Below are 12,882 nucleotides of genomic sequence, written 5' to 3'. Positions count from 1 at the left end.
TCAACCATCAACCTCAACCCAAGCTGAACAACTCACAATTCCAGAATCCATCCTTGTTCAAGATAATACTCTTAATGATTCTGACCTGGAAACCCTTGAACAACCACCCCTGGACATCCTGGAATCTGAACGTTTTGACAATGAGCTACTCAAGATTCTTTCTGAAATGCATGGTCTGGTGGATCAAAGAAGGACAATTGATCTCACCCATGCATATGAAGAAGCATGAACATCACTTCAAAACAGAGCTGCAGAGTTAATAGAAGCTGTTAAGGCCAAGTGCATCAGAATCAAGGAAGCTTCTGTAAGAAGGTTAATGGAGAACCTGATGCAAAGACTCGGAGTCAGAAGTCCTAGACTGCTTCTGGCAAACAAGCCTTTCTTCTCTGAAATGGAATATTTGACCAGAGACGCAAGGATGTTCAAGCTTCTGAGGCAGAAGATGGCACAGCAACAGCAAGAAGCTAAGACAAGGGAATTAGAGCTTCTCCAGAAGCAACAATTTCTTGAAGATCAGTTGAAGCAACAAGCTGAAGAAATGGAGAGGATGAGGAAACTACTTCAAACCAAACCTTAGTTGCACACCTTAGTGTTTATATATTGTTTGTTGTTTGTTTAATCCTGTCTATTTCCTGCTTCTGATCACTTCTTATCTTAAGTTTCTTACTGCTTCTGAATCCTTCATGGTTCTGATTCTTGAATGCCTGAATACTTTGTTTTGTTCATCTATATACTCATTGCTTGGCTATTTTTTTTAGATAGATTATAGGTTCTGATACTTTATTATACTCTCTTATTGTTTGAATTTTTCTCAAATCTTTTTGTCTTAATTTTTTATTATTTTTTTGATAATGAAAAAAGGGGGAGTATATGTGATAGTATTTAAAGGCTCTGAGCCCCATTAATGATATTTGAAAATTTTGAAAAACTTATAACTTTTTGTCTTACCTAAAGAAAGGTGTATCAAAAAGGGGGAGTATCAAATTTCAAATAAAATTAATTGAACCACTCTTCTCATCTATAACTTATTTCATTTTAAAGCTCTAAGATTTTTATTGCGCTAAAAATGAATTTAATTAACTTGGATAGAACTTAGGGGGAGCTTACAAACCTCACCTTAAAGACTATCAGACTCAGGGGGAGTTTGAGCTTACAAACCTCAGATTCTGAGCTTAAAACCTCAGAACCCCAAAGTCAACTTGTTAATTGGATTAACAACAATTGATCAATTTTAAATACTATTGTTTGTCATCATCAAAAAGGGGGAGATTGTTGGAACAAAATGTGTTTAACAATAAACCTTAAAGAGTTTTGATGATAACAAGGTATTAAAAATTGTAAATTGGACTAGCTAATATTTGTTCAAGTGTACAGGACCTTAATTAAAAAGTTACATCATTTATTGGTTCTGAATGAGCAAATGAAGAGCTAAAGGAATCAACAATAATTGAAGCTTAGTGCTTCTGAAGGCAACTCGCTCCTGAAGAGAAAAGCGCTCCTGAAGAAAAGCCCCTCCTGAAGTTAGTAAAGCGCTCCTGAAGAACAGTGCTCCTGAAGACAAGAGGTCCAGAAGCCACATCATCAGAAGCTGCGTTATCAGAAGCTGTATCATTCAGAAGCTGCATCATCAGAAGCTATGTTATTAGAAGCTGCCTCATCAGAAGTCATTTCACCAGAAGCTGAAGATCAACTGGATTTGCAAAAGATTCAAGGATTGAAGAATCATCACTGCAAAAGCTGTCTATTAGATTCGAAAACACAACAAAAGATTAGTGGAATTTTGCAACGGTCATTTCAAAGATGTTTGAAGGCATGTGCTTGCAATTTGGATGAAAGCGTTGACATTGTACTATTGTACGAACAGTACAATCACCTTCTCCACTACTCTGTTTTGTGTCCACGCTACAAGACAAGAAAACAGCTCCAGAATACGGCTTCGCCTGCATAGATGTTCCTTTGGATAAGGAATGGATTTCAAATTGGTTCTTCATAGGACAACAACCAAATCAGGCAAAATATCATTGGTGAAAGATCAAGCTTCAACAACGACTCTTTGATGTGCTGGCAATTTCACAACGTCTCTTTCACACCTCTATATAAAGGAGTGAAGACTTAGAGAATTGGTAATGCAAGAACGCTAAACGAAAGACTCTCATACAAGTGCCAAACCTCTGCTGAAATTGTTCTGCATTCACTTAGAATTTCTGTGTCTCAAAGTCTTATCTTAGAAATTCTTAAGTCATTGAGTCTGTATCTGATTTGTATTGTGAGCACCTCTGATTGTATATCAAGTGTTCAACCTTAAACAATTTTCTGTGTAATTTTGTTTAGTTAGAAGTCTCTTGCAGTTGTGCTTGAGCAGGAAGTCTCTTGATTGTGTTCTTGAGCAAAGAAAGTCTCTTGCTTGTGTGCTTGAGCAAAGGAAGTCTCTAGCTTGTGTGCTTGAGCAATTGTAATCAGATATTACTCTTAGTGAAATCTCCTTGGAAGTGCAAGGGGGACTGGACTACTTCCGGATTGTGGAAGGAACCAGTATAATTGCTTTGTGTCGTTCTTCTTCTCTCTCTCTGTTTTATTCCGCTGCATTTAGATTCTGATAATCACTTCAGAAGCTGTCTCACTTAGCTTCTGATCAAGTGTGTTCAGTTTTAGGAGAAACGAAGAATTTTCCAAAACACAATTCAACCCCCCTTCTTGTGTTTTTCTCACCTTCACACTACCATGATTTCAAGCGTGAGCAAGCATCCTCCGATTGATAGAGCTTCGTGCTGATAACGTGTTATAAAATTGATCCTTAACATTGCAAGATATTATAAAGTATATAATAACAGAGAGAAACAAACAAAGAGAGAACATAAGAGTGTACTGCATTACTTCACAAGTGTCCCTTTACATTGCATTATAAGTCCTATTTATAGGACACAAATAGGTGAATGAATAGACACTTTACAATCCACTTATTATTGGGAGTTACAATCATATGAAAGGGTAATGGATGGACATCCCACTAATACATATATTCATAACACTTTGTTTAATTTATATTATTGATGTAAACGTTATTAGTCTTAACTTATGAATTCATGTACATAAAACGCTTGAGTCTATAAATAATAAGCATCCAACAAACTTCTTAGATTTTCCAACTCCATATACCATACTACCATTCACCTTGATGATGAGTGGTAACTTTTTTTTTTTAAAGGGGGTGGTTACTTGTGAGTCCGTCCATCACATTCATTTGATTATTTTATTTAATAAATATAAGAATATTAATTATTAATTGTGTATCGGTGACTGTAAACCAAATTTTTATATGGTCCACTTTGGAATGCCACCATTAACAAAGACCCAAATTATATAACTCCAAATTTGTGACAAGGCAAATACAACTACTTTACTTATATTTAAGAATTAAAATCCAAAATGGTCAAAACAAATCAAGAAAAGCACCCATGCATTCAAATTTAATATTTTATGGATGATAAATTGGTAACCACTCTGTCCACCACAAGGTGATTAAGCAGATGATTACAGGGAAAACGAGATCTCATACATGTATCCAAGAAAATCACAATTCAAAGAAAAGTAGACAAAAAACTTGAAAACTTAACAATTGACAACAAGAAACAAGTAGAGAAAAAGGGTATTAGAGTTTTCTCTCATATTCTCTATAATTATACAAACATGCAAAACTTGAGAGAAAAATGTATGCAATCTTGGCCATTGAATAGAGGATTGGACAGTACATATAATTTCCACACCACACAATTTACTTTCATTGAAATATTTATCTCGAAATATAAACAGTTTGATCAAATTAGATGAATGAGATATGTAACCATATATGTAAATGTGTGACAACATGAAATCCATTTCTTTTTGTATGTACAAAGAATAAGAGAATGTAATAACCATTTAATTTTCCTACATAGTACAATAGAAATTCTCAAATTCCCTATTTTTTTTTCTTTCAATGAAATGAAAAAGCAAGATTGACCCAATAGGCCAATACCTATCTTCATCAACTTCATATACCTAAACTAATCTAATTCAAGCTCAATCAGCTTCAGGGATGCTCTGAAGTGCAGGTCTCCAAGATCTTTGAAGTGATTCGAAGCCATTACTATGGTTCATCAATTGGGCTAAAACTTGCTCCACTCTCAACTCCTTTATGTCCACTTTGCTTAACAACTCTTCTAACTGCTTCTTTGTAATCTTGATCTTCACCTCAGTCGTTGCTTTGGCACCGGCACAGTTGCTTTTGGCCGGAGAGTCACCTTCTGATGCATGAAAATCCCAATCATCCTCGTCGTCCGTCGCGTATTTTTGATGCTTCATGCAGTTTCCCATTTTTGGTTTTGCAATAGTTTTTTTTTTATTTGCAACTTTTTTAATTGAGTGTTGCTTAGGTTTTGCAAAGAGAGAGAGGGAGAGAAAGAGGGAGATTTCTTTTAAAGTTTGAAGAGAGTTGGGTGATATATAGGAGAGAACAAAATGAAGATGCATGGAATGGAATGGAGAATGAGTCAGAGTTGAATTATTTAATTGGAGGAAGGTGGTTGTTTCCTTTATTTATTTTCTTAGGTGGAAAGTAGTGGAGAAAGTGGAGCCCATGCTAGAGGTGGTAGCTGTTCTTTGGTTATTGTCTAATGATAATGATAGTCAAATAATTTTAGTCCAAAAACTTTTGATAAATCCTACTAATAAACTCACCACGGAAAGCTAGTAGTTATATGCACAAATTGATCTTAGTATGTATACTAGTTTGTACAAAATTGATGCTCTAGGATCTGGTTGACCAAAAAACCAATATTAGAGGATTTAATCATAAGGGTCATGCTAACATATGATCTTAGGGCACATATTAAAGTTTCTACAAAGAGCATATATTTATTGAGAAACATTAAATTTCAATTTTGTGAGAAATAAATTAGCACAATTTCTAACATAATTTCTATCTTTGATACCTTAAGATATACTCTTAGGCATATGTTAGCATTTCTCTAATCCTATTTCATATATTATGTTTAATTATTCATTTATTCGATGTTCGATTGAGAGATAAGTAATGATAAAAGATTGGTTGAGTTGGAATTTGAACTCTATTATTCCTTTCTAACCATACTCACATATTCAAGAATTTTATGGTTAGAATTTATGAAGGTAGGGCAGCAGCCGATATAGTAGTGGAAGAGTGTCAAAGTCAAAGGGTATGGTGTGAAAAGGGTTTAATTAGGAATCTCAAGACATAAGAGTAGTTCTGTGTGAACAAAAATTAGCGAAAGGGATCTTTGAGTGTAGATGCTGTTTGGCCATTACTTATTCACAATCACGTGCACATGCCTCACCCAAAAACAATGTGCTTAATTTTGTCGGATGACATTTACCATCTATTAAATATTAATTAAAAGAAAAAAAAACATATTATAGCAACTAAAACTCATACAAATGTAACCAAAAAAAAAATAAAAAAAACTCATACAAATATATTTTAACAGACTCTTTATTATATGAGGATGAGAGGATCTTTTATGATCCAATGGATCAAAATCACTAGCAAATATTAAATCTCTTATTTTAGTGACCGACATGGTTGATTTTTTTCCCCTAATTTCATTCCTAAATTGTGGATACTCATCTTCATCCTCTAACCCATTCCATGGATCCATGCAATTTTTTCCGCCCCCTCTCACAGAGGATTATCGACCGACGACGTTTAGGTCGGAAAAATCGAAAGTAGTTGAGAAAGGAAAATTTAACGATGTGAATTTCTTTGCCGGGAAGATGAGAAGATCTAACGACGTCTCTTATTTTGTCGTTGATGTTCCAATAGTCAATGTTTGTCGTTAGTATTCCCATAGCCGATGTTTTCCATTGGTGTTCCTATTCGCCGATGTTTCTGATCTCCGAAAAAAGATTGATTTCACGGTTGTTCTTAATTTTGGATCTGGATTTTGATGTTCTTGAATAATTTATCATTACTTTTTAAATTGGATTTTTCATGTAATATGTGATTATAATAATGGAAGAGAAACTAGAACTGAAAAAAAGTTGTACTCTACAATAATTGTATTCATGGTAATGTTGGCCGTAGATTACAATAATATGTGCTCCCTAATCATCATCACTTAATTATGTACGGACCATATGATTCTTGTTTTTTTTTTTCTTTCTTGAGAAGATAGTGTTCTTGTTTTCAATACTTATAAGGGGACTGCTATGGTGCAGTTGTTTGTATGACTTTTCTGGAAAAGTCGCTTATGTGGCTTAATAGAAGAGTGCCACGTGGATGTCTTTTTAAATCGGTTATTTGGAAAAACGATTTTAAAAAGCTTTTGTTTTATATAAAAAATATTTTTTAATTTCTTTTTTATTTTTATTTTCATGTTTATCCCTTAGGATTGTGTTTCCGGCTCTGATACCAGGTTTGGAGTGGGGTTTTCAGCGGAATTTTTTCGAACTTCGTTTATCATTTGTTCGATTTTAGTTAATCCTTGAAAAGGTTTTAAAAGTGTTTTAGCTCTTTGTTTTTGTATCTGAGTAAGATTTTCTAAATCTTCTGTATCTCTTAATAGATCTTCAATATATTCTATATGATGTATAACAAATTCTCTAGAATTGTAAAGAGTTTGTTTAAAAACAATTCTTTCATAATATAATTCTATTTCAAAGACTATGTCTTCTAGCCTTTTCTTGAAGAGTCTTAATTCTGTTATAAGATCTAGTCCAGGCATATCTTAATTGTTGATTCTCCAGCGGAGGTTTTCTTGTTCTAGCATTTGATCAGTTTTTATTTGTTTTAACATTTTTTCGATTTTTTCTAAACCTTGAAAGGGTTCTAAAAGTCTTTTTGCTTTTTCTTGCTGAATACTTGTAAGAGTATTCGAATCTTCTATTTCTTCTAATAAATTAGAAATATAACCTACATGGTAGATTATTAAATCTTGTGAAGCAAAAAGAATTTGTTTTAATATAATTCTTGTATTTTGATAATTTATTTCAGAAATTATTTCTTCTAGTCTTTGCTTATAGAGTTGTAACTCTGTTTTTAGATTTAATCCAGGCATTATAGATTTTCAGCAGAATTACCAGCGGAATTTTCTCGAGCTTTATCTTTTTCTCGAGCTTCGTTTATAAGGTGTTCAATTCCTTCTAAGCCCCAAAAAGGTTCTAAAAGAATTTTTGCTCTTTTCATTTGAATCTCTGTGAGATTTTCTTGCATTTCTTCTACCAGATCTTCAATTAAATCTATATGAGATCTCATTAAAGTTTGAGCTTTATATATTATTTGTTTGTATGATATTAGATCATAATACCATTCTATATCACTTACTAGATGTTGTAACCTAGTTTTAAAAAGTATTAATTCTGATTTAAGAGTTAGACCAGGCATTTTGACTTTTTATAGTCTTTGATTAATCTTATTAACCTGTATCGATAGAGTTTTTATAGAATCATGCAGATCCTTAAGCTCTTTTTCTCTGCTTATTTCGAAATCCTTTCTAGGTGGTTCGAATGAGGATGAAGTATCATCTTCAAATATGGTTTGAGAACTTAATGATTTGCTAAAATCTTTTTGATTTTTGTTTGGTGATGTTATTCGAAGACTTTGGCTTCTAAACAACGGTTTTTCTGTTTCTTCAAACATATTCTTTTCTGCTTCTATCAGAGAAAAACTATTTCTCGTGATATCTTTAAATATTGGTGTTTCCAAAGTAATTAATGGTGTAAATAACTCATCAATATGAATTGTTTCTTTTCCTATGAATTCTATGCTATGATGTGAATTACTCAAAGCATAATTAATTCTGTAGTAAATTGTAAAAGGATGATTACCTTCTTTCATAAATGTTGAATCTTTTAGCTTATAATGAAAAACTATAGATTTATTCAAATCTATATCTTTTAGGGATAATCCCATCTGTAAGTTTATATCAAATTTTATCTTTCCATATTTTAGATTACAATTTCCTTTTGCAATTACTGCTTGTTTTTTATTTCTAATTCTAGAATCTTCTAGAGCTATTTCTAGAGGTGAATCAATACCTTTCATGAAGGTACTTTTGATTAGAATTTGAATGGTTGATATATGAATATAACCAATCTTTTTTCTCTCGTTTTCAGAAAATTTTCCAAGTCTTTTATCGATTTGTTGTTTATCTATAGTTGATATAACTATTTTTCCATTAGTTGTTTCAATTGGAATTGCTTCCTCTCCTACCATTATTCCGAATTTTAGAATATTTTTTCTTGACAGAAATTCCTTAAGTTTACTAAACTTTCTTTTAAAATTTTCTTCAGCAGTTAAAGACAAATCTGCTTCTTCAATTTTATTATCTATTATGCTATCAGCATGATAACTAGATGTTCCTTCAAAATATGAAACTTCAGACATATTTTATAATAATTTTGATAAATTCATACCTGATTTTTCTTCAGAAATATGGGTTGTTTTGCTTCAGCAATCTGATCTTCAGCAGTTTTTTCTGCTTGTATTGAGTTTATCCCAACTCAGGGCGAATTCCTCCAGAGTATTACCTCAAGAATTCTCAACTATAGTGTTTTACTACTATAGGACCACTAGTTCTTAAAACTAAGAGGCAAGCTCATATCAAACGATATAACTTATATTGCTTCAAAACATGGTGCTTACAAATGAGCTTCAAGGCTCTTATTTATAGGCATAGAGACTTACAGATAGGTACTACGTCTCCATCCTTACAGCTGGTTACAGCTTACTATACGACAAAAGAAATAAAGAAAATACAGAAAAGTAGATTACATAATTGCCTTAGAGATAAGGCCTATCTCTAAATGGGTCCCATGCCCACTAACTTTCTACATTTTCTTCGTTATTTGGTGATATGTCACTATCATACAACGATTCTTTGTCGGCCACGTTTTTCATGTCCTTTGCGCACCACTTGCATTGGTGTCCTTTGTATTTTTGAAAGTGTCGGCAGCACTCCTGTTGGATTGGGTCGGGTAGATGGCCCAAGTCTGCTTCAAGCCCACTAAAGTTTTCTTCAAACTTTAGGATTTGCTGAAGATGCTCTTCTTTTGCTTGTTTCCTTGAATCACTATAGACTAGAAAACTTCCTTTTGCAGTGATTACCCTGAAGTTTGGTAATTTTACTCCAAATCTGATGAGAGCATCATAGAATTTTTCCATTTGATGCAGAAAACATTCTGGTCTTGGATCTACATCTCTTCCATCATTTGTTGGATATGAATGATTTGAAATGCCAATCTTGATTAAGTGTCTGGCTTTAATAACTTCATCGTCTTCAAACCATGGATAAGTTGAAGTAAAAGATAAAAAGAACTCTTTACCTTTTGCGAAGCTATTGTTGAACTTATAAGCGATTTCGCCTATATCTTTTGGAAGAAGTTCTAGTTCATGAATTTTTCTTCCTGCATCTTCTTGAAGATACATTGTTTTAATCATTCCACAATCATAGAATGATCTGACTAATTCTTTTCCTACGCCTGGGACTGTTACAGCTTTTACTTCTATCCCGTTGTTGCTAGGATAAAAACATTCTGTTTTTAACTCTTCTGAGTAGTTGGTTAACCATCTCCAGTTTTTGTAGTAGTCTCCAATGGTGACTTCTTTAACAAATTTACTTTCTCCATAGATAATTCTATCTACAGATATTTTCTTCTTAGTCTCCATTTTTGATGGCTGGACTATATTGTTTGCTGTTGCAACTTCCTTGTAAACAGCGTTGTAGGCTGTTTTTGCTTCTTCAAGGGTCTCATACCCTTTGTATCTGACATTTTTGCCATTTGTATGTAACTTTGTGGTTTCCCAGTTTTGGTAGATACCTTTCATAGGTCCATCAAAAATTACATAAGCTTTCTTTTTGCCTCCAAGTTGACTGTCAATCTTTTGACTTGTTTGTTGATCAATGGGTTCTTTTTCTTTTCCATTTTTTCTTTCATCTTCTTCGACTTTATCAGCCCAAGATGTTTTTGGTAAATCTGCAAGGACAGTTGTTGGGGATTTCCATCCTTTTGGTTCTATTGACTCAATTGGGATGTTTGACTCTTTTGGAGCTGAGTATTTTACATAGTAGTTGAACTTTCCAGAATCTTGACCAAGCAGATCCCAGTTTTCACTATTTTTAGATTCTGAAACTGTTGATGTTTCTTTTTTGCATAGTTTTTCAAGGTTTTGAATTGTTAATATCATCTCCCCCTCTTCAGAAAGAAGAGTTTCTAGACGATTTTTTGCAGAGGCAATTTGCTCCTGCTTTTGCCTGAGAGAATTCTGCAATGTCTTTATAGCTGCTTCCATTCTCTTGTCAATGCATCTGCGAAGCAATTCTTTTCAGATTTTATATATTCAATATATGGGTGAAACGGTTGAAGTTTCATCTGCCATCTTACAAGTCTTCCATATTTATAATTGACACGAAGGTCATATTTCCAAAATCCAGTTACATATTTGGAATCTGTTCTTAATAAAAATCTGGTTGGAATTAATTCCATTTGCCATTTTGTTAAAACTTTAACACAACTCAATGTTTCTAATTCATGAATTGGATATCTTGTTTCGGTATCTGTAAATGATCCTGAAACATATTTACAAAGTAAAAGATCTTCATCTTTTATCTTATTTTTAATATTTTCATAAGAATAATCAATCTTAGTATCTTTTGATACTAATTTTTCTGATGAATCAGAGAGTTTGTCTAATTTCTCTTTCGAGCTACTAGACTTAGCGTACTGGGTTGCTCCAGTATCTTTCATTCCTTGTTGATGGGTTACATCATCAACATAGTTTCCCGAATCATCAAGATTCAGTATCGCTTTACCATTAGGTAGAGCTCTCATACAACCTGCCCAGGTTGTTTTATCAGCATCAATCTCAACAATTAAAAAATCATTTTCTGTCGGATTGTATAAGCTGGGTAAAACTTTAATTTTTCTTTTAATAGTTTTTACAGTTAGAGTATCTTGTTCAGTCCATGACCATGGAACTTTCTCAGATATCTTTTTCTGTAAAATCTTTCTTTCAGTTGCCAAATTTTTGAAAAATCCTTCATTGGCAATATAATTCAAACATCCTAAAAATCTTTGAATTTGTTTTCGATCTTTCAATTCATCAGGGAAAGCTTGAATTTTTTCCTGAACATGTGGAGATAAATCGAGGGTGCCATTTTCTTTAAAAATAAGGCCCAAATACTCGATTTCTTTTTTGGCTAATTGTGATTTCTTTTTTGAAATAACAATTCCCTTTTCTGAAATTCTATTTAAAACAATTTCTACATCTTTAAGATGTTGTTCTTTAGTTCCTTTTGTAAAAACTAAAATATCATCAATATATGCCAAACATATATGTTCTAATCCTCTAAGAGCATTATCCATAAATCTTTGGTATATAGATGGTGCTTGTTTTAGTCCAAATGGAAGAACATTCCATTGGTAGTGTCCTTGTGGACATGAAAAAGCTGTTAAAGGCTTAGTTCCTTCTGAAAGTCTGATTTGATAGTATCCTGATTTTGCATCAAAAGATGAAAACCAATCACATCCTTTTATTTTTTGCAAAATATAATCCTTTCGTGGTAATTTATAAGAATCTCCGATTGTAGCATCATTGAGTTTCTTATAATTTATCACCATTCTAGCTTTTCCTCTTTTTATTTCATTGTGATTTGTCACATAAAAAGCGGGTGCTGAATGTGGACTTGCAGATGGAGTAATTAACTTCTTTTCTTGAAGTTCTTTTATATCCTTTTGGAATTCTAATTTGTCTTGTACTGAATAAGGCATTTTATATTTTACATTAATCTCCTTATTAGGATCTCGTAATTTGATGGTAACAAGTTCATGATTTGTATTTTTCAGATTGTCCAAAGGATCTTCTGAACATACAGCATCAAGCTTTTGTTCTATTTCTTCAAGATTTAAAAATAATTTACCTTCTTCCCAAATACTCTTTAGGTTTATAAGATTTTCAGAAATTAATTGGATAATCTCATTTCTAGTTATAATTTTTGTTGTTATAACTTTTGTCTTTTCTTTGGGGTTTGCTAAATTTTTCCAAAGTAAAGAAATAGTTTTAACATTTTGCACAAACGGTGCATATAACTTTAAAAAGTTATTTCCAATGATTAAATCTAATCCTGAATCATGGAGATAAATTGTTGGTATGAAGAATTCATGACCTTCTATAGTAATTGAGATGTTTTTCAAAACAAACCATATTTGATGTTTTGACTTATCTGCAACAATTATTTCTTTGGGTTTTCCTAATCTTTCCCAATTTCTTGATATGTTTCGTTTTCCAAAACATAATGTTGCGCCTGTATCTAGATAGGCTAAAATCTCCTTTTTACGAAGTTTTATTTTAATAAAGGTAGCACTAGGGTTTCCTTTACTCAAAATCTTGGTTTTGCTCATCTTCGGAATCTGTACAAAGTTCATAGAAACTTTGTTGCTCCCAATCAGAATCTGAGTCTGATTCTACTGGTTCATAACCTATTCTATAGATCATGTTTAAAACTTGTTTCTTTTCTTTAGAAACTTTCTTTGGACATTCATTAGCATAATGCCCTGTTTCATGGCATAGCCAACATGTACATGATTTTTTACCTTTAGGACAGGTTTTATTTTTCCTAGGGTATTCTCTTTTTCTTCTATAGAATTTTTTCTTCCTATGTTTCTTTTTATCATAGGAAAATCTTTTAAATTTCTTTCTTCTAGGATATTTTCTTCTTTTCCTAGTTTTTTCACAACCATATGCTCCAATTTTCCCTTGGATTCTATCGCAGCACAAACCTATTCGTGCATCTCGTTTTGATTGTTTCTTTAGGCATTGTTCTTGCATCCAATTTCTAAGAATAGAAATTCTAGCTCCTAAAGTATTTTTAA

At 32.7% G+C, this 12,882-nt stretch overlaps 2 protein-coding genes across 2 annotated transcripts; both read right to left on the bottom strand.

Moving 5' to 3' along the window:
- Positions 1-3,820: 3,820 nt before the first annotated feature.
- Positions 3,821-4,543, bottom strand: LOC146938157 (uncharacterized). The gene has a single exon (XM_085752166.1). It carries the CDS (start codon positions 4,507-4,509, stop codon positions 4,060-4,062), a length of 450 nt encoding a protein of 149 aa, XP_085608292.1. The 5' UTR covers positions 4,510-4,543; the 3' UTR covers positions 3,821-4,059.
- Positions 4,544-6,840: 2,297 nt separating this feature from the next.
- LOC146938156 (uncharacterized) lies at positions 6,841-8,524 on the bottom strand. The gene is made up of 2 exons (XM_085757820.1): positions 7,599-8,524; positions 6,841-7,514 (listed from the first exon to the last, which is right to left on the bottom strand). Exons 1-2 carry the CDS (start codon positions 8,396-8,398, stop codon positions 7,406-7,408), a joined length of 909 nt encoding a protein of 302 aa, XP_085613946.1. The 5' UTR covers positions 8,399-8,524; the 3' UTR covers positions 6,841-7,405.
- Positions 8,525-12,882: the final 4,358 nt, after the last annotated feature.

The sequence above is a fragment of the Medicago sativa genome, chromosome 3, assembly GCF_051527215.1.
Source record: "Medicago sativa cultivar Bolivia chromosome 3, Bolivia_mono, whole genome shotgun sequence".
Classification (NCBI taxonomy): domain Eukaryota; kingdom Viridiplantae; phylum Streptophyta; class Magnoliopsida; order Fabales; family Fabaceae; genus Medicago; species Medicago sativa.
The sequence above is the reverse complement of the archived record's forward strand: the minus strand, read 5'-3'. Positions and strand labels throughout refer to the sequence as shown.

What these genes read in the sequence shown, in the direction of transcription:
- LOC146938157 (XM_085752166.1), bottom strand. Translation starts at nt 4,509, where the DNA reads ATGCATCTTCATTTTGTTCTCTCCTATATATCACCCAACTCTCTTCAA.
- LOC146938156 (XM_085757820.1), bottom strand. Translation starts at nt 8,398, where the DNA reads ATGTCTGAAGTTTCATATTTTGAAGGAACATCTAGTTATCATGCTGAT. An exon ending in AGCCAAAGTCTTCGAATAAC is followed by an intron (nt 7,515 to 7,598) that starts ATCACCAAACAA and finishes ATCCTCATTCGA; the next exon opens with ACCACCTAGAAAGGATTTCG.